The sequence below is a fragment of the Anser brachyrhynchus genome (assembly GCF_964034855.1).
Source record: "Anser brachyrhynchus genome assembly, chromosome: 6".
Classification (NCBI taxonomy): Eukaryota; Metazoa; Chordata; class Aves; order Anseriformes; family Anatidae; genus Anser; species Anser brachyrhynchus.
The window spans coordinates 20,495,253-20,522,279 of NC_137700.1; the positions used below are offsets into that span (position 1 = coordinate 20,495,253).

The 27,027-nt window shown below is 55.3% G+C and overlaps 1 protein-coding gene across 2 annotated transcripts; it reads right to left on the reverse strand.

Annotated features, from left to right (window-relative positions):
* Positions 1-25,215, reverse strand: ADAMTS14 (ADAM metallopeptidase with thrombospondin type 1 motif 14). 2 transcript variants are annotated; one of them, XM_080598369.1, is made up of 22 exons: positions 24,937-25,215; positions 24,265-24,677; positions 19,533-19,668; positions 18,524-18,720; positions 13,110-13,193; positions 11,411-11,558; positions 8,609-8,714; positions 8,331-8,474; positions 7,884-8,016; positions 7,615-7,728; positions 6,921-7,069; positions 6,643-6,818; positions 5,618-5,751; positions 5,274-5,397; positions 5,003-5,086; positions 4,587-4,750; positions 4,049-4,217; positions 2,902-3,034; positions 2,443-2,650; positions 2,229-2,355; positions 1,531-1,641; positions 1-805 (listed from the first exon to the last, which is right to left on the reverse strand). In XM_080598369.1, the coding sequence occupies exons 1-22, from the start codon at positions 25,007-25,009 to the stop codon at positions 504-506; spliced, it is 3,429 nt and encodes a 1,142-aa protein (XP_080454495.1). In that variant the 5' UTR covers positions 25,010-25,215; the 3' UTR covers positions 1-503. The 2 variants fall into 2 exon arrangements, with proteins under 2 accessions (XP_080454495.1, XP_080454494.1); XM_080598368.1 differs by having other exon boundaries at positions 11,402-11,558.
* Positions 25,216-27,027: the final 1,812 nt, after the last annotated feature.

Below are 27,027 nucleotides of genomic sequence, written 5' to 3' on the forward strand. Positions count from 1 at the left end.
ACTCCAGCTCCTACCCCAAAGCTGGGGCACCACAAGCACCGTGCCAAGCGCTCCGGCAACGCGAGGCAGTTCCTGGAGGAGGCAGGGGCTGGCCAGGGAGCCAGGGTCCTCCTCCCCATCCTATTTTGTGCTACTGCTTGTGGGGAGAGGAAAAGGCAACATTAAAGCCCCCCCATTTAGCACCTTGAAAGGCAGTGGCTGGTGGCTCCCAGCCATCCGCAGAGGTAAGAGGCCCGTCCTGCAGCCAAGCTGCTTTTTACTCCTTTTCACCTTTTTCTTTTTTATCCCTGCAGCACTGCCAAAAAGTGCCACAGCAGGGAAGGGGGGGGAATTAAAATCATGAGAAAACAGCGGTTTTCCTGGGAATTTTGGGGCAAGCCGGGTTGTCTCCAAACCCAGCTGCCTGTGAAAACCACTGCTGGAAGCGAGGGGAAAGAGGGGGAGATGGAGAGGGAGGAGGAGGGAGGAGAAAGGCTCCACGTGGCCAGGGGGTCCCGGAGGGGTTACCTGGCTGCCCGGCCCCTGCCCTCGCCCTGTGTCCCCACCGATGGCTCGCTTGGGGCTGGGGTCCCAGCGGTGGCATCCACCCCAGGTGCCCCTGGCCCAGGGGAGCCAGGGGGCTGTGGGGAAGTGGGGCCAGGAGTTCCTGCGGTGGAGCTGTGGGGGGTACCAGGAGGCGAGGCGGTGACGGAGGCTTTCTTGCCGCAGGACTCACAGCAGAGCTTGTTGTAGCCGGGGATGGAGCAGTAGCGGGCCAGGACCTCCATCTGGCAGAAGATGGACTTGTCCCCGAGGCAGGGCTCCCCTGGAGAGGGACGGGGACAAAGCGGAGAGCGAGCATCAGCGAGCACGCGGGGTCAGGCCGGCGTTTGCCTCCCGCATGCACCCGGTGATCCCAACATAGGCGACAGGCACCACTGCCACCCTCGCTCTTTGCCCCACGGCAGCAGTTGTGGCAGTGCTGGAATGAAACATCCCCCACAGCAGCATCCCAAAAGCAGGCTGCGACGCATCTCGCCCCAGCTGCGATGCACCCGAAACCACCCCGTGGTCCGGAGCAAGAGGCAAAAGGCAGAAGCCATCCCCCTGCTTGGACAAACGTGGGAGGTGGAAAAAAGTTCAAGGCCGGTGCCTAGGGAAGGGCGGAGGGAAGTGTGGTGGATCCCCAGCTCCACGAGATGGCAACCTAGCGCCAGGCTGTGCACCAGAGCCGGGCAGGATGAGGCAGCTGAGGGTCAGATTCACCCAAAGGTGGCTGCGGGATGCATCCTTCCTCCAAACCACCCCCACAGGAGATTGCAGGGGGCCCTGGGGTCACACCACTGGGACAGGGCTGGTAAGGAGGCAGTGAATGAGGACCAACACGGGTGAAACTCCTGCTCTCCAACGGGGGGATGGACGATGCTCAACCTCCTCCTCTAGGGAAGCTCAGAGGTTTGGCTGCGTCCCCATCAGAGAGAGGAGCATCTGATGGCGACAGGAGGGCAGATGTCACCTCCAAGCACCCAGTTCTCACCCTCGGACACTTACTGGGGGAGATCTTGCTAACGGGGTTTTTGGGCCCCTCCTGGGGCACCCACTGCCCTCTGGGCGTGACGTGGTCACTGCTGTCCACGCTGGCCGTGATGCTGGAGGGCTTCCCTGCGGAGAGAGCGCTGGGTCAGCAGGGCCTCCACGGCTCACGCTGGAGGCACTCAAAATGGATTAAAAGTGCGGTTTGGGTGTTTTGTTGTTCTTTTTAAAGATTTTTTATTTATTTATTTTTGTTTTTTTTTAAAGAAACAAGGACCCTCAGGTAATGCCTGGTTGGCCACCCAAAATAAAACAGCAATTACACCATGGTGCCCACCTCCCTCCTATCCATGGGTTCACCATGCCACAAAGCCTGCAGCCACCCACAGTGAGCCCAGAAGGGATGGGCAGTATTTTGACTGGCTGTTACCCCCTTCTCTACCCGCAGAGAAAACTCCCCAACACCTTTTTTGCTCCACTGGCCCTCTGAAAACAAGGTCGTCTGGGGCTGGATCCACTGCCGTGAAGGTGCCTGCTTAATTTCAACCTACCATGGAGGACTCCAGCTTAATTAACAACCTAACTAATTGGTGTGGGCTGGAATACTTACACATACATGCTTAGCACACGCACATCAGCCTCCAGGCACAAACCCACGTGCCTTGGGGACACACAACAAGGCCAGGTCCCCACGCCCCCAGTGCCACCGCTCTCACCCGGACAGACGGACACGTGGCAGCCCCGGACGGCCTCCGGCTTGTCCCCGTGGCAGCGCCCGCCGCTCTCACTGCCCTTGCAGACCACCTGCCGCTGCTGCACGCCGTCCCCGCAGCTGGCCGAGCACTGCCCCGGAGAGAGAAACCGGGTGGGTGACAGCTCTGGGGACACCCCGGTGGCTGGGAAGGGTCCCCAGAGCCCCACGCAGCTCACCTGTGACCAGGCGCCTGTCCTCCACTGCGCCGGGCAGGGAAGGCGGCTGCAGGGCCGCCGGGTCTCCGGCCGCTCGCCGCTGCAGTACTTGGCATGCAGGGTGCGGTTGGTGCCGTCCCGCAGGCGCTGCACGCACTGCACGGCCCGTGCCTGCAGCCCCAGCTTGCCACAGGACTTGCTGCAGGCACCCCACTCCTCAGCCACCCAGCTGCAAGGGTCGGGGGCAGCATTAGTGGCGGGGCAGGAGAAGCCCCTGCTCGCCATGGTTCAGCCCCAAATTGCACAGTGAGGTGGGATGGGAGCAGACACCCACCCACCCAACCACCCACCCATCCATCCAACCACCCAACCAACCACCCAACCAACCACCCACCCAACCACCCACCCAACCACCCACCCAACCAACCACCCAACCAACCACCCACCCAACCACCCACCCACCTACCCAGGGGGACTTACGCAGGCTGGGAGCACTCCTGCAGGTTGCACCGTCGTCGTATGGGCTTGGGCTTCTTGCCGTTGTCGCACAGGTTCCTGTGCACCATGCGGTTGTCGCTCTTCCGCCGGCAGCCGTACTTGGTGTACTGGATGCCTGGGGGAGCGGGGTGCAGGCGGTCAGGGGTCCCACAAGGCTCCCCGTCCTCCTGCACCCCTGCCAGGATGGGTCCTCGGAGCTCCCATGGGACCCCAGGGCACCGCAGTGCTTCACCAAGGCTTGCAGAGGATGCTCTGAGGGGTGCTGGACCCCTCTGGGGTGCATGCACAGAGAGGGGCTGCAAGGGATAAGCAAACTCAAGACTTCCTCCCCCAAAACTGGGTGAGTTTTTGGGGAAACTGAAGGAGTACAGCTGCGTTTCTCCAGCCAGGAGGAACAATCAGCGCACAGCAAACACGGCCAAAGTGCTGCTGCGCTCTGCCAACCGAACGGCGCTTGCCCGGGAGCGGAGCAGATCAGGGCTAAGCTAGCGTAAAACATGAACTGTCTGTCACCCCGCGGGACAGCCCCGCTGCAGCAAGGTCAGCAGAGCAAGCGAGGGCTCGGTTTCCATCTCTGCGCGTCCCAGAATCTTCCAGCGTCCACGCCAGGAGTTGTAAGGAGCGAGCCAGCAGAGCTGCTCAGCCTGCTTAAACCTCATTTATTTCAGCACAGAGCTGTGGTTTATTTGCTCTGCTCGTTCACCAGCCTTGTGGCAGAAGCCAAAGGAGGAAAAGCCCAGGGGAAATAAACCCACCTGCCCTCCATCTCAGCACCTACTGGTGGGTCTGCCTATTTCCACGCAGGTTTTAGTCGTTTGCAAGATGCTGCTCCTTGGCCCAAACTGAACCCACTGCTGTCTTAAACCAAAAATGACTGCAGACACATGGACAAACAAAAGTATGCCCACGCACAATCACATTTCCATCAGAAATCTGGCTAAAACGCTCACCTTGCTCACCTAAACTGCCCTGCCATAATATTTTTTTTCACACTTACTGCCATATTGTAGATACCCCATGCTACAGATGCAAAGAACAAGCCAGAGACATCCCAAAGGACTCAGGCACTGCCTGACACCCAAACAACCTCCCAAGCCCCCCCCGGAGCCTCCCACAAAGGGAAAACTACCTCCTCCGCACGCCTTCGAGCACTGAGACCAGCTCTTGAGGGCCCACTCGTAGGAGTCCATCTCCTCGAGCAGCACGTTGTTGTTCCCAATCATCGGCAGCAGGTCCTCGTGGATGATGTACCTGTACATCAGGCTGCTCCTCGACTCCTCCTCCTCCCGAGGGATGACCTGGTGGCACAGAGAGGACAAGCAGTGGCAGGGAATGAGACCATGGGAGAGGGGAAGGAAAACAGAAGGCGCAACAAGACCCGTTACCACCTCCAACACGGTTAGATGGGCTCTGAACACAGGGCCTACCCTTTGGGAACACACCTCTCCAGTTGCAAAGAAAGATGCTGTCCAAGTTTCCCAACACCAGCCTTGAGCTGCATGCCCTCTGACTCCCAAAATCCCCAAATAATTGAGACCTGGACTAAAATGCCTTTTCTCAAAATCCTCCCATACCTCCCACATCCCACCCCAGACCATCTCCCCTCCCTGTCCCGCTGGACAGTGGTTGTCCCCGATGGTCCCAGAGGATGTGTCAGCCACACTTACCAAAACGCTGATGGCTTCATGCAGAGGGCCGCTGGTTTTCAGGCTCTCCTTGCCGTGTTCAATGGTATATTCCCACTCCAAGCCCATCTCAATGAACACTTTGCTTTTGGCTTCTTTGCCCTTGGCATTAAGGATGAAGTTACCCGTAGCTTGATTCTTAACAGCTGGAGGGAAAAAAAAAAGTCAATACTGCAACTTTTTCTCCTCTGGTCACCACCTTTGAAGGGTTTGAATGACCTAAATAGAAGCCTCTGGGTGGGAATAGTCAGAATAGGGCTGAGAGTCAGTCAAGGGAGAGGTGAACAGAGGTGAGCAGGGACCAGGGTAGGATGCCACCTCCGTGTAGCTCCTCACCTCCGCAGAACCAGTCCTGGTCCTCAGCCCAGGCTGAGGAAAGCCATCCCAGCAGGACTCACCGATGCTGTGGGATGCCGGCTCCATCTCTTCTATTTGCACGTGCCTCGCCCCAGCAGGAATCTCAAACATCTTCAGAACACCCACTGAAAGGGGTGAGAGGGGAGGATGGAAAGAGAAAGCTTTCAGAGAAGGAGCAGCGGGGCAGGTGGGTTTGGTTCCCCTGCACGCCACCTCTTTGTCATGCTGCCATGGGACAGAGGTGGCTCTGGGGGTCCCCGTCCCGCTGCCCCCACTCGCAGGCTGGGCTACGATCGAGCACGACCTCCTCACCTGGCTGCTTTGGGGTCTTGGCCAAAGTGCCCTTCACCGTCCGGCAGTGGGAGTTGTCCCCGCCGCAGACCCCGCACTTGTCCTCCTGCTTCAGGGAGCCGACCTCCTTGTCGCAGCCAACGTGCTGTCACCCGAGGGGAGAGAAGGCAAACAGGGGTTACATCCCCATGGCACGGCTGTCCAGTGCTCGCTCCCCACATCTGCATCACCACCACGTGCCTGGCCCCCTGCTGCACACTGGGTTGGGTCTCTGGGCTAAAATACACGTCTCCAACCCCAAAAAGCGTTGGGCGAAGGGAATGTACGAGATGTGTCCCCTCTCCTGGACAGGGTCAGCTCCTTACCACGCACTCGCCCCGGACACAGATGCTGTAAGGGTCCCGGTAGCTGCACCTGGTACCGTCGTGAACAACCTGGTTCATGAACACCACGTCCCCCGTCCCCTCGGACTGGCAGATCAGCTCGCACTTCTGGGCATCTGGGGCAAAACACAAAGCAAAGGAGAAAAAAAAAAGAAAAACGTTTGCTGAAATGCATTAGGTTGGGTGAAAACAGAAACCCATCTCAGCTTGTGCCCGTGAGCACAGCCAGACTCCAAAAGCCCAGGCTATTCTCATCCCTCATTTTACCATGTCCGTTTGCTGCTCAAGAGCCTGTGCTTTTGCCCAGCACGCTCTGGAAAGCAAGAGAAAGCAACTGGGCTGGACACGCCACTTCATACAGAAATTAAGTAGCTCCAGGGGCAGGGTTCACTCCAGTGACCCCCCACCATGGGACCAGGGCACATCCAACAGCGGAGTTAGCACCATGCCGTCCCCAAGGCAAACAAACCCTCTGTGTGCCAAAGGACACAGAAAGCAGAGATAAAACTTTAAAAGCAGCACAAGCAGATTTATCTCCATCTCCAGTAACGAGCAGGGAGAGGCTCAACACAGGCTGATCTCCTCAGCCCACCTCTGCTGCCCTTCGAGCCAGCAGGACCCAGAGCAATATCTGGGTTTCTCTACGTGAGGGCAAGCAGAAGAGATGTCCAGGACCTGGTTGCTTGACACTGGATTATTGTTTCCAGCTCAGGAGGTTTCTACAACCCAACTTCTGCACATGTGGCATAGTTGCTAACCCAAAGCACTTGCTGCCAGCATGTTTTGTTCAAGGCTACTGATAGTTTCTTGGGTGAGAGCACAAAGACCAAGAAGGTGGAAGGGAGGCGCGTGTCTAGGTATAACAGCACCCTACAGCTCCCATCCATGGGAGGAAGACAGCAGATAGTGCTTCCACTAAATCAACCCCACATGCTTGCAAGCTGGCTGTCACCTCCGGGCATCCAACCACAGATGGATTGGGTCCTCAAGGCCCCACTGCCACTCACCATCGTGATGCTCGTAGGGCAGCCATGCGTGCTTGCTGTTGTCGTGGGTGTAGTAGGAGTTGCGCTTGGAGCACTGCTGGGCACGGAAATCCTCGTAGGGCCCCGGGCACTCCTCGCTGTTGCACACTTGGTGCTCATAGGTGGCTCCTGGGCAGTGGCGCCCACCATAAGCAGGACTAGAAAATAGAACAAAGGGGTTATGAGAGCACTGGGGTGGGGTTGCTGCTCAAGCACGGTGCATCTCCAGCTTCGCCCACCACGCTGGAAGCCAAACATACGGCGGGTCAGTGCAGCTCCGGCTGCGGGAGCGCACGCCGCCGCCACAGGTCCTGGAGCAGGAGCCGAACTTGGACCAGGAACTCCAGCCACCATCCTGGCTGTACGGCTGCTCCGACGTCTTCCAGATGCAGTGACCCTTGAAGCACCACTGGAAGAGAGGAGAAAGAGGGGTGGCTCGGTCTCCAAAGAGGAGCAGAGACAAGCAGGACCTTTGATTCCTTCCGTAACACCGTATTTTTGAGTTCCTGGGCTAGTTTTCTCTCTCTGGTTGTAAACGACCTCTTGTTACCCATGCAGATCCTCCAGCAGGCACTGAATCACGCCTGGGTCCAGGACTGAAGCAGCCCATGGGTGTCTCCCTACTGGCTCAGGGGCACCCCAGCCAGGTGGGATGAACCCAAACTTCTGCAACAAGCCCCAGACGACTTCATTTGCACCCAATATTCAGCTTTCCACATCTCCTGGCTTCCCATCCCCTGTTCTCTGAAGCTGCAAGTCCTTCTTTATTCATTTAGTCATCATCAAGGGCAGATGGCTCAGAAGAACAAAGTCCTCACCCGAGCACAGCCATGCTGGGCAACCGGAGTGGAAAATGAGGCATAACGCTACTTGTTCAAGCAGGGGAGATGCCAAAAAGCCACAGCAAGGGGGTGGAAAGCCAAACACCCCCCACACCAGAGGCACGGCCAGTACCTTGCCCGAGGAACACTCTGTGCCATCCAAGGGGGGCCCCTTCTTGGTCTTGCAGAAGTAGGGGTTGTCCGGGTGGCTGCACCACAGCTGCTTGCATGGGTCAAAGGTGCGGAACTGCAAAGCCAACGGGACATGGGTGGTGGTGGGGCTCCCAGCACCCGTCCTACCCCATGGAGAGCCTTCTCCCAGGTCAGGAGAAGGCCCAAGGCTCCTGGTGGGTGCAGGCTGGGGTGATACCAGTAGGGCAGTAGGGTAGGGGCTGTACTCACTGCCGTGCAGGTTTTGTAGCCCACGCCGAAATCGAAACGGCACTGCTCGTCCATGGAGTAGTTGATGCCCGGCAGCTCGGGAAGCACAGGCCACTGGTGCTCAAAGGGGTCGTCCAGAAGGCAGTCATAGGAACTGTTGGATGGGGGCAGAGATCTGGGGGGTTTCACTCCTTCCCTCACCCCCAGCCCTCTCTCCAAACCCAGATATTACAAAATCCCAATTCTCTGAGCCCCAGCGCTGCCGCAAAATGAGTTTGCACACCAGCAGCAAAGAGCAACCCAACAACCTCCTCTGTCTTCAGGGTTTCCTGCTACTCTTCGTGGCCCTGACACACAAAACCACTCTGTGTGTTTCTACGGCCTTTATGCAGCACAAAAAAAAAAATGGATAGCCTAAGGGCCTGGTGCAGTCACACCATGGGAGAGGAGTAGTTCAAGTCGACCTACTGGATGTAGCGGTTGAGCTCCTGCTTGCTGCAGCGGGACCAGTGGTAGCGGTGGAAGGCGGCCTGGACCAGCGGTGCCATGATGCTCCCCATGCTGGTCTCATCGGCGCACCGGTTGCCTTGGCCATCGTGCTCCATGCCCAACCTGTTGGCAAAAGCCAGCAAGCCAGGTTTCCCCGTGGGACATGGCTTTGCACTGAGCCTTTTGGGCAGAAAGGGGTGCAGAAAGCCCCTTGGGTCAAGCATTTGCGTGGCAATAGCTCTGTCCCTGTCACTTACACGTGGCCAGTCTCGTGGGCGACCACAAAGGCTGAGGAGAAGCCGTCCTCATGGTTCAGAGTGCAGCTGCGGAGCGGGTGGCACATCCCCGTCACCGGCGCGTAGCCTGGAGAAAGAGAGAAGGAAGGAGAGAGAAGGAGAGGAAAAAGAAAGCTTTTGAGAGAGGCAAAAAATAAATAAATTACGTGATAAGCAAGAGCCGAACCAGTGGTAATCCACGGGCAGGTCCCTGCCGAGCTGCCCCATGCAGGTCCCTGGGAACACAAGCAAAGGGAACACACCTGTGGCAGCAGAAGCTTGCACCAGGAGCTCAGACACAGAGCTGCATCTCCAGCACATACCTCAGCACTCGGTGGCCCCAGAGAGTCAGGCTGGTAGGCCCTAGGTCAGGCCCATAACCCAGCCAGAGGCGGACACAGAGCTGGTCACCCTCAAACAGGACTGTCACCTCACTGGTGGTGCCCCACGTAGCTGCAGGAACCCTCCTGCGAGGTGGGCACTGAAGATGAGGACCAAGGGGCTTTCCAGAGCAGCCCACTTCACTAAAGGTACTCGTAGTTTTTCTAGAAAGTGGTTCTTTTTCCTCTTCCCCACATTCAAGTGGGCTAAGAGACATACTTGACACAACAAGCCAACTCTCAGACAGCGATTGCTCACCCAAATCGTGTGCTCCATGGACACCACAGTCAAAAGGAAGGCAAAAGTCAAAGTAGGAGCTTGAGAGCAAGACTCAGGTAATTGGGTTTAACCACACAGTAATGAGTCAAATCCTGGGTAAATCGTTTTAAAGGATTTTTTTTTTCCATTAAACTTTCCACAAGAAAGAGCAGCGATGTGGAAAGTTTTCTGTATGAGAGCAAATATATTTTGTCTGGAGTGAGAATGGGATAAATTCCCAACCAAGGAGGCTGTCGGTGTCTGGCAGCGAAACGGGGCAGGGGAATACAGAAAGGTTGGTGGCTCAGGAGGGCAGGCACTGTCTCTCATAATTAAGACATGGTGAGAACTGGAAGAAGTGAAGGGTTCTCCATGGGAGAATGATGATGAGAACTACCTGAAAAATACTTAATTGACATAGACCAGACCCGCCTGCAAACACATATCAGACACAGAAGTGAGGACATGCTGCATGTCCTCAGTTTATCAGCAAGACACAAACCAGTCTCCCGCTTCTTCCACATGCATTTCCTTCTTCTGCATGGATATTTTCCACCTGCTTTCAGCCCCTCTGACCATTTCTCCCACCTGGGCATGCTCGGGGCCAACCACGCATGACAGTGGTGCAACAAATTACACCTTGCAAAATTAACCTTCAGAGGAAGCCAGAAAGATCTCCAGACGTGCCTTCTGCAGAGGGACACGGTGCTCCCCTAGCTCAGCCAGCGCTTTGCCACCAGGAATTCAGCATTTACCACCACCTGCCCACCACCCAGCAGCATTTATCTTGGAAAAGCAGAGCCCACGTGCAAGGGCGGCGCAGCTCAGCCTCCGCTTCGCGCCCTCCGGCTCCTCTCAGTTCCAAAAGCAAGGATTGCATCAGCTTTCCAAGATTACTCAGTGCTGGCCACCGCTGCTCCCATCCACGCCGAGAGCTGCTGCCAACACCAGGAGGTTTTTATAAGCTCCCCAGGGCTCGGCTTGGCTCGGCAACAGAGAAGAGGGAGGCTGCGAACCGCGGTGCTCTGCACAGCCGTGCGCCCAGCTTCACCTGACACTGGCACTGGCACACACAGGCAGGGAGGCACAATCTGTCCGTGAGCCCCCAGGGATGGACATTTTGGCTCCCTTCCCAGGTCCCTGGGACTTCCAGAAGTTCATCCCCAAAGGGTTTCCTTTCTCCTCACTTGCTGAGTTAGACTGTAGGGTCTTGGGGCCGGAGCAGCCCTGCCTTCAGCTCAGCTAGAGGGTAGGCAGGAGCGGGGCAGATGCTTCCCGACCAGCACCACACCCTTCAGGCTGGAGAAGCTCATGGGCTGTTTGTCATCACCTCAGCAAGCAGCTTAGATGGTGCCAGTGAACATAAACCACGAGCAAGGACAGAGGAACACAGGATGCCTCATGGCACCAAGATGAAGCTCCCAAAGCAGGAACCACCTAAGGTGGTGGGCAGCTGGCAGGGTGGCTGCTGGTGCCACCTGAGCCAGAGCAGGAGGCTCCTCTGCTTTTTGATGGCCAACAGCACATTCCAGTGGGCTTCTGCTGGATGTCCCCCATGGTTAATTCCTACTGAGGGTTATGGGGAGGGGAGGACTCCTCCATCTCTCCATCCATCCATCCACCTCCTCCTTCTCCCATCCCTCCAAAAGGACCCACACTACACATCAGTGTTCTTAGAGCTACCGGCACGCTCGCGGTCTCAGAGGGAACCTCCTGATGGAGAAATGAGACCTTGCCAACAGCAAGTAAGACCTGCTCCTGGGCTTAGCAATGCTCCCATGTCCAGTTGTAGGAGAGTCAAGAAACTGAACCATGCAAAGCCAGGTTTTAAAGGTCCCTGAGAAGCTCCCTTTGGTATTCCATCTTTTTTTATGCCGTTTTTAAACTGTTTAGGGCACTTTGGGACAAGGGGAGGACTGGTGCACAAGGAATAAAGATGCTCTTTTATCCATTGAGGCTGATGTCCTGGATTAATTCTAGCTTTCTTCTGCTTCACACAAAAAACACCGATTTTTATCACTTTTTCCTAGACCTCGCTGGTAAATCAGCAGCCTGTTCTTGCAAGAATTCCTTCCTCTCCCCGTGCTGGCTTTCCCCCAGCAAACTGCACGTACCTGATGGAGATAAATACAGTACCTTGCATACCTGCGGGACCAAAATCTTGCCTGGTGAGGAACACGGCGTGGTCGTGGTACTCGGCGTGCTCCGGGTCGGAGCGCTGCTGCGAGTGAGCCCAGCGGCAGACCTGCTCCAAGCTGCGGGATGGGTTCCCTCGCTCTATCAGGCTGACCGACTGCGTACAGGAACAAAAAATAAAAATAAAAGTATTGTTATTTTTTTAAATCCACTGCCTGGATGCGCTGGAAAGCAGAGAGCATCCTGACTGCGATAGAGCTTGACCCAGCAGAAAACAGGTGGAGGTGCTCCAGGGCTGTTTTATAGCAGTCACCCTGATTTTCATCTACTTTTCTTCAAGATGGGCATTTTGCAAAGGTGCTGACGACAGCCTCCTGAGGGCTGAGCTGCACCTCATCTCCCCAGCTGGGGCTCTTCTGGCGGGCAGGAAGGACTCTGCCCTTCCCATGGCCTGTAAATGGAAGCCATGGGGATTTTTCCATGCGGATAGGAGACAAAATGCCCAACCAGAGGGCTTTCTGAGACAGGTGGCAAGCTCAGCAGTGACCAGAAATAAGTGCTAAAGCAGAGCGGGCTGCACTGTCTGCACCGTGTCATTTTCCAGGACGCGCTCAGGAAGCATCAGAGACAACCGGCGGTAAGCTGGGATCCTGCCTGGATCCAAACATCTGCACATCGCTCCCACATCACCCCCCGAACCTAAACAATGACAGAGCTGGACACGCCAGCTGCCTCCAGCGCAGGGTTTTGGGAGGATTAAATCATCCTGAACAGAGCCCTTGAGTTCTCATCCCTCCGGTTGTTGGCCGCAACCCCACCGCTCCGAATCCCTTCCCCTCCATACATCATCCCCCGGCCCCGAGCACGAACACGGCTGGGAGGAAGCCAGACACACTGCTGGCTTTTATGCATGGAGATGACGTTCCCGGTCTGCCAGGAATCTCCCCAAATGAGCCTGTTCTTATCCCCGTGCTCCTGAGAACCATCTCTGGGTCTCTAGGATGCGCTTGTTTTTTTTCTGGCCAAGCAGAAACAATCAGGTCTTTTCCTCCAAGACCTATTGGGGCTGCTTTGTGGACCACACACAGATATGACCGTGTTGGACTCATTAATATTCTTGCTAGAGCGATTCACGTGGTGTAGGAGCTTTCCACAAAACATATAGCAAACTGCACTGCTTCACAGAAAATCTTTTGGCTGCCGCACTCAAAAGAGCCTTAAAAACAAAAAGCAACCTGAGAAACCAGGAGAAACGTCCCTGTGCTCACTCTGCCCAGGCCATTACAACTGCTAAATCCTACGATGATGCCCGAGGGCTGCAGGACAGCCAGCGGAGCCAGGCAGGGCTGCTGGGACACGAGATGGTGGCTTCAGCTTCTCCTCACTGACCTCCACCCCTTGCCAATTTGGGAAGCCACCTTCATCCCATGGTTTATGGGATCCCAAGGGCCCCATAAACACCACTGGGACCCTTCAAGCTGTCTCAGCAAGTGACACATAGCTGCACAGCAAGCCCCATGGCCACCCGTGACGCTCAGGATATTTGGGGTCCCCCCACTTCTCCTGTCCCAGCTCCGAGGACAGGTTGGCCACCACCACAAGCTTAGCAGAGGCGTCTCTCCAGGGCTTCAGGCTCCAGAAACCACCTGGAGAAGGGTTCACGTTCATCCCTGCTCTGCACAGATATCAGCACAGGCACTGTCCTTACCTGGCGGTATCCCACCATGATCATTCTGACAAGCACAATGTTGATGTGAACGCCCAGGGACTCATCGTGATAAATTTCATCCACCTGAGGGGAAAAAAAAACAAAGCAGAGGGCAGGTCAAGGCCTTCACAGCCCTGAAGCAAGCCAGTGCCTGCAGCCACTCCTCCCTCCTGTCCTCCGCGCTCCTGCGCTCAGCATCCTCCCACCAGCTCTCCACTCCTGCACTCTGCTGGAAGAAGAATGGGTTAAAATAATCACCTTTCGGGGTTTTTAAAGCAAAACATTGGGAGGCAGAGCTGATGGGGGTCCGATGTCCTCCCTTTCCAGGGATCCTGTCCCATTACCCCCAAGAAGGTGCCTTCCATTCCTATAGCACCAAGCGCCGTCCACCTTCCCAGCAACAGGGAGATGTTTGGCCACCAGCTGAACACATAAATGTGCACATAAACACACAGACCCCGAAAATCATTGCCTCCTGGCAGTGAACACCGCTCCCCAGAGAGGTCCGGGCCTGCTCTCTCATTCCTCTCCCACTTCCCAAGACCTCCCAAGACAAGGTGCAGAGAGCGCGTCTCCCTCCTCCCAGCCCAGCTGCTTTGCTTCTTGTTGCTCTTGAAAAACCACAAAGCAAACCAGCCAAGTTTGAATAATCGAAATTTCCCAGCAATCGGTGGCTCAGATGGCCAGGGACATCCCCAGCCCTGTCAAGAGCCTTTCCCCTGGGGACCTCCTCCACCAGGAGCATCTCACAGTGAGCCTTTGCCCCTTTCAGAGCACGAATTCATCGGATACAAGGAAACCCTTGGGCTTTTAATGTCCTTGAAGTCGGTGGGAAGGGAAAAAAAAGGCTTTTCTGGGAGAGGCAAAAGATCTTATCAAAGCAAGGGCATTACTCAGTTGCACCAGTGAGTCAAGTTTGACCTAGCACCTCAAAAGCCCCCAGGAGAAATCCACAGGAGAAGACGGCACAAGCAGAACAGGGAGGGCTTGTGAGTCAGTGACATATATACACCAGCACCTGCTGCTTTGCAAAGGAAATCATGAGTTACAGCCTTCTTTTTCTGTATTTCAGGAAGAACAAAGTCTGAAAGAGTGGCTTTTTCCCCACCCGCTCTTTAAGAGCCACAAAAAGGATTTTTTCATTCATTTTTTAAACTCAAAATTCAGAGCTCACCTTCCCTTGTTCCCAAAGGAGGACCCAACGGCACACATGGCCATAGCATCCTGCCCCATCACCCCAAAAGCGATGTGGGGAAAATGATTTCCCTTGGCTCTGCCACAGCTTTCATGACTAGAACATGGTGTTTATAAGCCAGATTTAAAGCTTTTTTCCCCCCTTTTCTATTTTTTTTAAGCCTACACTTGAAACGGAGGGCCCTGTGACAACTGACGCAGATGCAGCGCGGATCCAAGCCTGCGATTTTCCAGGCGACATGAGTGCTTTATGAGACCCACGATTGACAGGCCGGGCTTCTGTTTGAAAGCCCGAGTCAGTCCATTCCTAAACCCATCGGGAGCCAGCATTAACGCCACCGCGTGACAGCCGCGGAGCCACTCTGGGCTTTGCAAAGAGGTACCACGAGCCCTGATCCTGCCACATCTTGAACGCAGCAAAACAGCTGAGAAAAATAAATGGATAAAGCCCTAGTAGATAAATAGATAATAAATAGATAAAGCTAGTGCGTTGCTTCAGGTGCACAGGCTGCAAGAGCTGCGGGGAAAAAGCCTTTTGCCCAGCGTGGAAAGGCACCGCTGCACCACGTATCCTTCGCTCACTGCAGTGGAGCTGCTTCTCAGCGCCGTGTTTAATGCATTTGGGAAGAATAAAGAGGATGGGAAGGATCCTTTCTGAAGCTCTTCTCTGGGACGTGGTGCAGAAAAATTCCTGCATTCAGGAGCTGTGGACAATGAAACTCATCAACACCTGCACAGCCATGAATCTTTCCTTTTCGGTCCTTTTCCTTTTCAGTCTTGCCGGAGAAGTGACTGCAGGCAGCAGCAGGACCACCAGCAGCTTATAAACTGCTCACAGCGGGAGCAGGACGCGAGCAGCTGTATTATTCCAGGATGCCAATCCCCCAGAGCTTTAAAAGCAGTGCGACACCACGCTCCGGCAGCAGCTGTACAGGGTGCCCGCTGTCTGAAGGGAAGGGATCTGCCTAGGTGTTTTCAGCCCCTCGGCAGGGCACCGAGGGCTCTGTGTCCCCCAGATGCCAGCTCTGCAGCAACTGTTGCAGATAATTCAGAAAGCAGACTGCCCAAGGCTTTCTGTTTGCATAACCACTGACGGAGGTGGACAGGGCTTGTTCCTGCCACCCCCCCCCCCGCCCCGCAAGAGCATTTCGGAGCAGGGAGCAAGAAGGGATTGGCACGAGTCCCCCTGCCCTCTGCGGATGCCATTAGCAAGTCAATGCCTTCGAAGAAAATCCCCGCAGAAAGCCCCCGCTCAGCAGATCGCCGCTGGAGGGACAGATGGAGCACAGACCTCCTTATCTAAGGCTGTCAGATGCCCGGCCTCTGCATCGCCGTCCGCTGCCAAAGAATGCTCTCCAATTACACTGAACAGAGAAATAGCGCAGAGAATGTTTTAAAAGCCCAGCCTAGCTGCGTGTCGGGGCAAGAAAGCCAGCCCATGGGACCCCAGGGGGCAATGCCACGGGAGAGGAGAGCGAAGACCCCGTGCCCACGCCTTGCGGTTGCTCCCATCCCGAGCCCACGGCAGACACCCGCTCCCCGCGGCGAACCGCACCGCGGCCGTCTAGACTTCCCTGCTCTTGAGGGAAGGCAAACAAAACGAGAGCACGAGAAGAATTTGCCAGACGAGCAGAATAGCTGACATTTCAAAATCCCAGATCTCGCGGGCAGAGCAGCCAAGTCATCTTCGGCTTTCCCTTATCCCCCTCATTCCCTTTGCATGCCCCTACGCAACAGGCTACGATGTCCCAAAAACAGAGCAGCAAACACACCAGTCTATATTGGGGGCAGGGGGAAGAAAGTGCATGCATGTGTAAGAACAACACCAGAGGTATTTTTTGTTGTTATTACATTGCTAGCAAGGAGGCAGCTCGTGGAGCAGACTTTTATTTTATTTTGCAAGCTCCACAGGGAGGAAAGAAAATCTCTGCCGATTTAGCGCCGTAGTTAGGTAACCCCAGGTTAAAAATAAAGCTGGAGGCTTGCTTTTTCCCCAAAAACTATCTTACGTGGGGTCTCGGTAACACTTTTTTTCACTTGCAAACAATGAACCTCTTGATGCGCCGGAGGGAGGAGGGAGCACACAAGTCGCAGCCTGGACGTGGCTCTGACTCATGGGGTTTCCTTAGTAACCCGAAACAATGGGAAAACACCGAGCACCTCCGTGCTGTTACCCAAATTCTGGGGACAGCCCTGGCACCCGGCTGTGCTGGTGGGAGAAACCCCGCTGGGTGCAAAGAGGTCCCACAGAGACCGCAGGGGAGAGGAACTTCTGTGTGCCGCGTGGACATGAAGATGACAAAACCCTACGAGGACTGAGGGTTCCCAACGTTTGCCCCAAACCACGCTGCCTGACCCCATTTTGCCCAGCCAGACTGGTGGCTTTGGAGTGAGGTTGAGGTTTTGGAATGAAATGTGCTTTGTCGGGCACCTCCAGCCTCCGCGCCAGCCCCAGCCCACCCAGGACCTCCCAGCTCCACCACCGCTTGGTGCAAGCTCCTCCAAGCCCACAGCTCAGCCTTCCTCCCCTCCACGGGGCCATCCCAAGCCTCGAGAGCATCGGGACGAGCAGCAGGAACCCCAACAAGAAAGGGAGCTGACACATTCTGCTCCCAAAAATCACATTTCCCATGACTGGGCTTTTTATCACCCAGGTTTAATGGGGCAATTCCCGCTCCCACCCAACCCAACTTCAGGGAGGCATTTCTCTGCATTATCCTGTTGTTTCACCCCCCCCCCCCCCTTTCTTGACATTGCTTCCCCCCCCTCCTTATTTAATTCACTAAAATCCCCGGCGCTGCCTTTATCTGAGCAGCCGGCACCCCGCACATTCCCTCCCTGAAAGCGCTGCCTCTAAAGCATGAAATGCGGCTGAAAAATGGCCTTTTGATGCGAGCTGGCAGCCCCCAGGCGCTCAGCCCGGCCCCGGTGGGAAAGGGCAATGAGCTCATCTCCGGCACCCGAAACGCGGGAAGGGCCCCGGGTCAGTCCGGGGACCCCGGGGCACCTCCCGCTTGCAGGATGAGTTAATGAGAAAACAGGGAAAAAAACGTTCCAAAAGTGGATTTGGGAATATGGTACCGGAATTTCAGAACCCCTGGGAGAGAGTGGCTTTCCCACTGCCCTGCACATCTGCAGTACCTAGCACCAGCAGCAGGAAAGCACTGGAGATTAAAAAGTTGCAGTGAAGGCGTCGGCTTTTTAAAACCAGCGACTTCTCCGATTCCTTATGTGTATTTGGGGCTGGCCACGTGAAAAAGAAAACACTTGGGGTTGCCCTAGCAGCAGGGCAGACAGGCTCATACCTCTTCTAAAAGGTGGCAAACCAGCAAATCCTCACTCCTCGTGTGGATAATTTACCCTCCGCGCCTGGTAGTGCTGCTCTAAGCCTGCCTGCCAGGGCAGAAACACTGCCAAAACAAGCAGGCGAGAAAAAAAAAAAAAAAAAGCGAAAGCATCCTCCTAGCTCAGTTATTTCTGAGCTGGCTGCACCTTTCTAACACTTCCCATGGCCATGCGAAAGGGTACTAAAAATAAAAATAGAGCAGAGGACAAAGCACAGAAAACTAAACCTTAAAAAAGTCAAAAGTACAAAAAAAAGTGTTTTTTTTCCCTCTCCCCCCAGTTTCTGAGTACCCCATTTGCTATTGCGCAGCATTCCCTAAGCAAGCCACTCGAGGTAACCCTGGAGAGCAGCCACGCTCGTGCACCTCTGCCTTTCGGGGACAGCAGCTGGGAGAGGACGGGGCTTGGCTTTGGAGGAATTTCTCGCTGGGTTCCATCTGGTGCACAGATTTCTTCTGCAAATCTGAAAAATCGCCCTCAACAGATGGAGACCTTTCAAAACAGAGAAGGGGAAGGCACTGTCCTCCTTCCCAGAACTTGCTGAGATCTCAGCCACACAATCATAGGGTGATATAAGTTGGAGGAGACCTTCACGGCCACCAAGTCCAACACCAGCCCAACCCACCGAGTCCCACCACTCACCCAAGCCCTTAGTGCCACGTCCACACGTCTCTTGGACACCCACGGGGACGAGGACCCCACTGCAGCCCATTCCAGTGCCTACCCACCCTCTCCACAAAGAAATTCTTCCCCACACCCACTGCAAACCTCCCCTGGCGCAACGTGAGAGATGGCAACGGCCAGCAGAAGCAGAAGGTGCTCTGGAGGTCAGTTAACCCCCAAACCCTCGCCGAACCCCCCGAGGAAAGCCTTACTATGTTCATGAGGGTGAGGACGTAGTTCTGGACGTGCTCCTTCCCGTGGAAGCGCACCACCGAGTCGTCAACTGCCAGCAGGACCTCGATGTTGTAGTCGTCCTTCCTGGCGTGACGCCTCTTGCGCTCCGCCTCGCCCAGCCGCTCCTCCAGCAGCTCCAGGGAGTTGGGGAGCTCGCCCACCCGCACACCGGGCACTGAGAAGGGGGCAGAAGGAGAAAAAGAAGAGTTGAAGAGACCCAACACGGACCCTGCAGTGATTCTGGGGCTGAACGTGGTACGAAGTGACTTGCTGGCCCCAGAGGTGGTGGAGAGGAGAGCTTTGTGGTGTGGGCAGCAAGCACATGAAGACGTGGGGAACACATGCTGCTGGTGGTTCACTCCACTTAAGGAGACTCAAACAGCCTGGAAAAGCCGCAAATTGCCCCCAGAATGAGTTGTGGAAGTGTTGCAAAGCCAAAAAGAAGCTCATGATGCTGGGGGACGGGCAAATCCACGCAGTATAGAAACGAGGTGGTTGGAGGGCACCTTCCTGGAGCATCCCCCATCCTGGCATGGCCAGGGATTTGTGCAAATTGCAGAAAACCCTTCTGCTTGCAATTCCCAGGTCTGCTACTTGTCCTGGCTTCCCGGGGCTGATGCAACCACCCTCATACCTGGTCCCACCCATCTCTTTGACCAGCACAGACTCAGAGCAGTTGAGTTGGGAAGTGACCTCTGGGTCCACCTGGTCCAACCCCTGCTCAAGCAGGGACACCTGGAGCAGGCTGCCCAGCACCACATCCAGGCAGCTTTTGAAGATCTCCACGAGGGAGACTCATGCAATTTTAACCAAATTTGGGAGAAGTTCCAAATTTCCAATGAAAGCACGGCAGCAACGAGCCTGTGCACCAGAGCAGTAGGAGAGACAGCAAGGACGACAACACCACCTTTGTCCACTTACTCATAACAGCGTTAGCACAGAGGCTAATTGCTGGGTTAATTGATGGAGATGAGCTCCAGCCCCTACCTTCGGCGCGGAGGTCCTGCCGAATGGCCGAGCGGCGGTACACCACGTGGGCCCTCCCGCGCGCCTCCGTCTCCTGCTGCCCCCGCTCCAGCGGCTCAATGAAGAACTCGGTGCTGTCCGTCCGAATCAGGCCAGCCTGCACGAAGCGATGAAATAGAGGAAAAATGGGAAAAACGTTTTTTTTTTTTGTATGCGTGGATACACATGCGTACTCAATATACTCATAAAAGACTGCTGTAGGGCAAGGAAGGGGAAAAGACATCCTGAATAAACAGAATGTCCTGCTGCTACCCCACCATGCTGGTTTAATGTCAAAAGCCCATGAGAAACCATCACTACCCCATGTCTCCTCCTGGCAGCGGAGCTGTCTCACCACACAGTTGGACACCACAAGCAGTAATTTTGGAAGTTACATCACGTTAATTCTGTGATTCACAGGGTGAGCTTGCTGTTTTGGGGCTAAACGGGTTTGTTCGACCACTGCAGCATTCGGGAGAGCCATCCTACAAAGATGCCCTATGCCTCCACCTTGCCCTGTGCATCAAACCAGCTTTAGGTGCCAGCCAAAAATCGCCGCATGCACTGGACAGAATCCATTACAAGATTCACACATGATGAACCTTAATTTCTTCCATAGATGGGGAAAAAAAAAAAAGAGGGGAAAACCAACCAAAAAAACCTGACCACACTTCAAGTTATGTCCTTTCTATGGCTCTAAAGCTCCTTCCCTTCCCATCAACCAGAAGTTCCTCTGCCTCCTTCTCCCTGCCAGTGGTCACAGGCTCCCACCCAGCTCTCCCCACACACGTCCCCGTCCCCATGCCACATCCAGATGCCACCAGGAAGGAATGTGGCTGTTTCGCTGGTGCTACTGACTGCAACTGCAGCAGGGAGGAATGAAAATAAATACTCATCTTTGCCCGTGAAGCGTTTGGAAATGAACGCAGGGGAATCCTTTCAGCCGAGAAGCTGGAAAGCGTTACGAGTACGACTACCTCCCAGACCAGGGAAAGATGAATGAGATGGCAAACGCCATTGGAAACATTGTCCTGGCTACCAAATGCTCCTAATTAACGCCAAGCTCCCACAAAACCTGCCTGGCCGTCAGCCCGAGCGCTCCGTGGTGCAGGCAGCACCTCCAGCCCGATGGTTTTCGGAGATCCCTCGGCTGAGGACAAGGTGGGACGGGGCCATCGGCGCTGAATTTGCTGGCACCCATCGCACAGGCGCCTGGTTGCTTCTCCAGCGCTGCCTGCTGTTGAATCCCTGCCTGGAAAGCGCAGCAGGACGTATGGATGCGTTCCTAGAGCAAAGCCTCCCACCGTATGTACCTACTGTAGTACTCATCAAGGTTACTGGCACAGCTCTTTTCATCAAATAAAGATACGGAGACGTGTTGCATGGCCCAGCATGGGGCTGGGCTCTGCCAACAGCAGGGCCTGCCTGGGCCACCTGGTCCCCCTTGTGTCCCCGCGCTCGCCGTGGCATCAGCCAACCTGGCTCCGGCACGCTTCATCAAATTTCCTGCTCCACTTCAGTTTTATTAGCTGCTGAACTCCTCTGGAAAGCAGGTTTGGGTATTTTTTTCCTCCTTCACGAGGAATTTCGCCACACTCGGCCGTGCTGGGCCTAACGCGCCTGACACGTGCACCTCAGGCCCTGCCCACCACGCGTCCAGGCTGGCTGCCCCAGGGGGACATGGGGGGGACCCCCAGGCCACCAGGACAGGACGTGACCAGAGCCCTCCCCACCACCCCGATACGAGCATATCGGGTTCAACCAGGAGCCAGGAGCACCAGGCAAACCAGGATGGACCCGAGGGGATCCAGCCCACAGGCCAGGTCTAGCAACAGTTGGGCAGAGGCTCTAAAAACTGTAGTTTTACCCCCAAAAATCTGAATTTACACATCACCTTTCAAAGAAATGCAGCAACTCAGCTATTATCACACTTCTCCTTGCCACCTGCAGCCCCTCAGGTTTTGGGCACGGGGTTTTATAGCACCCATTCCCCGTAGATGTAAAAGGGGAAGCTCTCACTGCAGACAACCTGATTTCTTTTTCAAGCATACACCTGCCCCACGTCGCTACCACCGAGGATGCAAAAAGCAAAAAAGTTGTTTTTACACCAAATTTCAGACCCTCCCCTCCGCCAACACGAGCTGCCGATGTTCGTTATCCCACAAAAGAAGGTAGGCACCCACTCCTTCACACGACAACCCGGCAGCTCCGAGGGCAGAGCCCCGGGCAGCCGCCCCAAGCATTGCAAACACGCTCGGATCCTGCACGCCTGAACACACTGACCATTTCCCACCGACGGGCGCCAGCTCCCCGCGCTTCCAGCTGGTGCATCGCTGCACACGCGGGCTGCAGAGGCACTTCTGCCACCCCAACGCTCCCCCTATTTCCCACAGGAGATGCTGGCCGCTGGATGTGGCTCTCAGGAAGGCCCCTCTGAAGTCAATTCTACCAGGGAAAAGGGAAAACATTTATTTTTCTGGAAGAAAACCCAGCAAAGTCACCTCTGCCAGCACACAGAGGGCTTGGGGAGGATGAAGGCTTTTTTCCAGCAATGGCAGAAAGGAGCTGGCCTCATGCCACTGGGACCCCCAAGCACCCCCCGAGCCACGGGGATGCCCCCCAGCAGCTTCTCCCCATCCCCAAGGGGTAAAAACTCCCCCGGGACCTCAGGAAATTCTGACGCCTCCCTGCAGCCAAACCGTGGAAAAATTAATAAACCCCGCTATGCTCAGCCAGAGAAGCAAACAGCGTGGAGAAGGGGGGAGCAGAGACGTGCATATGGATTTTTCCTATGCGCTTCACACTTAATTTGGACAAAAAGTCCCAGAAAGCGGCACTGCATGAACGCACACCATGCTCCATACCCTTTGCATCCAGGGGTCACACGAGGAGAGGGGCTTTGGGCAGGGGCACGGCAGCGGGGACGGAGTCTTCCTCCATTAACTGCTGCTCCCGAAGGCTTCTGCTGCCACCCCATCCCAGGGAAATGGGGTCAGAAAACATTATTTGTAGGGTTTGTAGCTTTGGTTCAGTATGAATGACTGCTGGGAGCAAAACACAAGCACGGTGCCTATAGAAAATAGCCAGAATAATTCTTTCCCCTTTTCCCCAGCAAAGGATGCGAGATGTGCAACGAAGGGCAGAGGAAACACAAAGCTGGCAGGCGCCCTGCTGCCGACAGCGCAACCCCGATTGCTCCGAATTCTTCTCCCCCTGAAAGTCACGGCAGCCCCAGCTCGAGTTCGGCCACATGCTGCTAGAGGAAAGCCGGGTTGCCTGCAGCGAGATGCGTCTGCTGGGGGAGATTTTCTGCCGAGCGCTGCTTTAGCGTTTAGGAATTCGGTGGCTTGGATCAGCTCTGAAACCGTGTTTTGGAGGACAGCATCTTCCCACCCTGCTCGCAGAAAAAAGGCAGATTTGCACGCGTGGGTGCCTGCAGCAAACAGCAGACAGGAAAGGTGCCATGGGCTTGGCATCTCAAAAAAAAAAATCAGGTCATTACGTGGCTATATGTGGATTTAGGAAAGGCTTAATTTGCACTGTCTTTTTCAAGAAATGTTTTTTTTTCCTCATTATTTATAATCTCAGTGCCTGTTTATACACAACATAATCTCTCTGTGTACACATTTGCAGTGTCCCAGAGCACTCTGCCCAACCAGAACAGAGCGGTCCCGCGCCTCCCACGCGCACCATCCCGAGACTGGAAAAGCAAAAGATGCTCGAGGTGGATACAGCCCCCAAATCCCACCATCCCCTCGCTCGCCATGCCACCGGGAATTACATTTGCATGCAACCTGCATTATAAAACCAATTCCCAATGCAGAGGCAGCGCTACTGGTTGCTTGCCGGAGTCATAGGAAATATCTCCAAAGCTTTCAAGTGTGTCCAAATTCACCAGCCCCAGCAAGATCTGGGTCACAGAGAATTTTCTGCAATTTCCCAGCCTCGTCAGACTCAAAGGAGAGGCTTCCAAAATTGTGGATGATGAGCTAAAATTGCTGGCAAAAAATAAGCTGCTGGATGTATGCGAAATATTTATTTCTAGCCCTGCTGCTCTATCATTTCTGCTTGTATAGTAACACCACGCGCTGTATAAAAAGAAAGGAATGCCAAATTGTTTGTGCTAGCAGCCAAAAACAGCTGAGGAACTGCCAGAATAAAACAATAAAAAAAGAAAGGGGGGGGAGCGAAATAAGTTTAGTGCAACCAAATAGTAACCTGGGAAGCAATACCGGGAGAAAATAGCAAGCACTGTCATGGAAAATGAGGATTGAATTGGGCTAAATTGGCTCAAAGGAAGTTTGAAGAGCAGTGATTCGAGATATAAAAAAATAAGGACAAGTTTTTAAAGTGCATCAAAAATAGGAACTCCACAGGCAGGTCGGAGGCTGGGGATGAAGAGGGAATGCAGCCTCACAGCATTGCTGGATCATGCTCACCCCGCTGTCCTGAAAGCTCCAAACATATGAGCTATCACCAAAAACACCAAGGTGCTCCCCAAAAAGATGCTCGGAGGAAGCAGGAGCTTACCTCACCTTGGTTAAGAAGAAGGACACATGGTTAAGAGCCCCCATAGCTAGCACGGCGCGAGCAGGGACGAGTCAGCATCACCCAGCTCCCCGTGGTCGTACCCAACATTTCGGCGCAGCATCTCCAAACCCCAAACCTTGAGATCCTTGCCTCGAGCGACCCGACCCGCCGGCCTCGAGCTTACCAGCCCGTCGCAGTTGCTGATGGCCACGGCGGCGCCGGGCATGCCAGTGACGTCCCCGGTGAAGAGGCAGCGGTGCCGGAGAGGCTCTCGGAAGAGCACCCCGAAATCCTCCTGCCACTCGGCCACGGCGCCCGGCGGCACGAGGCGCAGGTTGGGTCGCAGGCGGAGGTGCAGCTCCTTGCCGAAGACGGTGACGTTGAAGTAGAGCGAGCGGCCGGCGGCCCCGCCGCGCCGCGGGGACCCATGCAGGGCGTCGCGGGGGACGCGGTGGCGGGACGGGGGCGGGGGACAGGTGGCTTCGGCCGCCCTCGCCACGCCGCCGGACACCACGTGCGAGAGGAAGCGGCCCCGGCAATCGGCGCTGAAGGGCACGATCACGCCATACTCGCTCAGCTTGCCGGACAGCAGGAGCTCTGCGGGGACAGACGGATGGACGGACGGATGGATGGATAGATGGATGCATGGACAGATGGATGGAGGGATGGTTGGATGGATAGAGAGGGCTTTTGGGGAGAACCCAAGTGCAAACCCCCTCGTGTCCCTCCGCTCCCACCCTCTCCGCTGCCAACCCAGCCGCCCGCTACCCACCTCCTCGCCCCTTCCCCGGGCGGGCAGGACCCGGTGGTCGCCCCCCGCCTCCGAAGCCCCCTCCCCAGCACCCCCCGGCTCTACCTGGGGCACCGGCGGCGGCCAAGCAGCCGTGCAGGGGGACGAGGCAGGAGAGCACCAGCCGCAGATAATCCATCGGGGGCCGGCGGCTGCGGGGCGGGCGGGATGCGGGGCGGGCGGGGAACGGTGCCCGCCTCCCCCCGCGCCGCCCCCGCCGCCGCCGCCGCCGCCCGGGGCCGCCCGGAGCCTCCGGGGAACGGGAACGGGAACGGGAAGGGGAACGGGGACGGGAACGGGGACGGGAACGGGGACGGGCGGCGCCGCGCTGCGCGCCCGCGGCCGTGCGCGCAGCGGGGAGGGGCGGGGGTGGGGCCTGGGGAAGGGGTGGGCAGAGGGGCGAGGTAAAGGGGGGGGAGACGAGGGGGGGAAAGGAGGGAGGGAAAGGGGGAGAGGGAAGCGAAAAAAAATACAGAAAAAAAAAAGGAAGAAAAAAAAAGGCAAGAAAAAAAAAGTGAGGCAAAAAAAAAGTGAGGTGACGCGAAAGAAAAGCGAAGCGTGAAAAAGTGGAGCAAAAAGAGAAGCAAGATTTTAAAAAGCATGAAAAACTGGAGAAAAAAAAAAGAAGCAAAAAAAAAAAAAGTGAAGCAAAAAGAAGAAAAGGAGCGGCAAAAAAAGGAAACCAAAAAGAAAAAAAAAATGAAAAAAGCAAATAAGCAAAAAGAAAAAATAAAAAAGGCAAGAAAAAAGGAAAAAATGAAAAAGAGCAAACAAAAGGAAAAAATAGAAAATAAACAAAGCAAAATAAAGAGCAAAAAAAAGCACAAAAAAAATCAACAAACAAAAAGAAAAAAATCAGCAAAATAAAAAGAGCAAAAAATTAAGCAAAGATAAATAGCAAAAAAAAGAGCCAAAAAGAGCAAAACTTAAGGAAAAAAAAAAAGTAGAAAATAGCACAAAAATATTTTTAAAAAGCAGAAACAAATATAAAGATCCAAAAAAAAAGGCAGAAAAGCAAATAAAGCAAGAAATAGATCATGAAAGAAAAAAAAATACTAAAAAAGTAGCAACAAAAAATTAAGAGAGAGATGAAAATGCCAAAAAAAAAGTCATAAAAATATCTGGGGTGTGTTTTGGGGGAGAAAATGCCCCAGCCCGACCTCCCAGCCCCACACCGGCCCCCACAAAGGCAGTGGCACCAGGGGATGCCTGGAGCCCCCATCCCTGCCCCAAGCCCCCCGAGCTGGGGCCGTGCCCCGAGGGTGCCGGTGGGCGTCCTGCTGGGTCCTTCTTGGCCCTTCCCTCTGCCTTGGCCAACAGATGTGCCACAGGAGGTGCCGCGGTGGCCGCTTGGGTTTTGGGGTGCCTCTGGGCAAGGACAGGGGGTGCCCGAGATCCCAAAACACGACGAGTTCACCCAAAGCCCAGGTGCAACCCCTCCAAGAAAGGATTTAGGGTCCTGGTCCCATAGCTCAGTGAGAGCAAGACCCGTGAGGGCATCTCTCTTCCCGAATTCCTGCGGTACCTTTTGGTAGAAATTGAGATTTGCAGCCTCTGATTGTCACTAATAAATTAACAGTGCTGCCAGGCGGACAGCACTGGCATGGAGGGGTTTCCTCCTCCCCCGGGAGAGCCTCGGGTTCCCACCCCCCCCAGCTCCCCAAAATAAAGGGCCGCTGCCAGCAGGCTCGGTGAGCGAGCATGACCTCATCCCTCAGACATGCCGGGCCGCGATTAGATTAAAACAAAATATTTACTGCTGCAGCATCGGTGGCAGAAGGCGCGTGCGGGGGGAACGCGGCCCCGGGCTCCGGCCTCCACGGGCAGGCCCAGCAGCGTGGAGCCTGCGAGCAGAGCCACTCGGGGCAGGCCTGAGGAGACCCCCAAGGGCCTCCCAACCAGGGAGGTGGCTTTGGGCACCGTGCTCTGCTTTTGTCACACCGATGGTGCAGGAAGAAGCCTTCCTGGGGCGGCTGCTAAGTCAACTTTGTCTAAATCCTCCAGCTGGAAGCCGCCGTCCCACCACACCACAATGTAAGGCAGGAACAAATCTGCAGGCCCTTGGGAAAGACGGGTCGATCCCCATTCCAGGGTGGGGGGCTTCAGCCTCCGCTCCGGCTCTTCCAGGTGTGGCCAAGGCCTCCCAGGAGGGTCCCG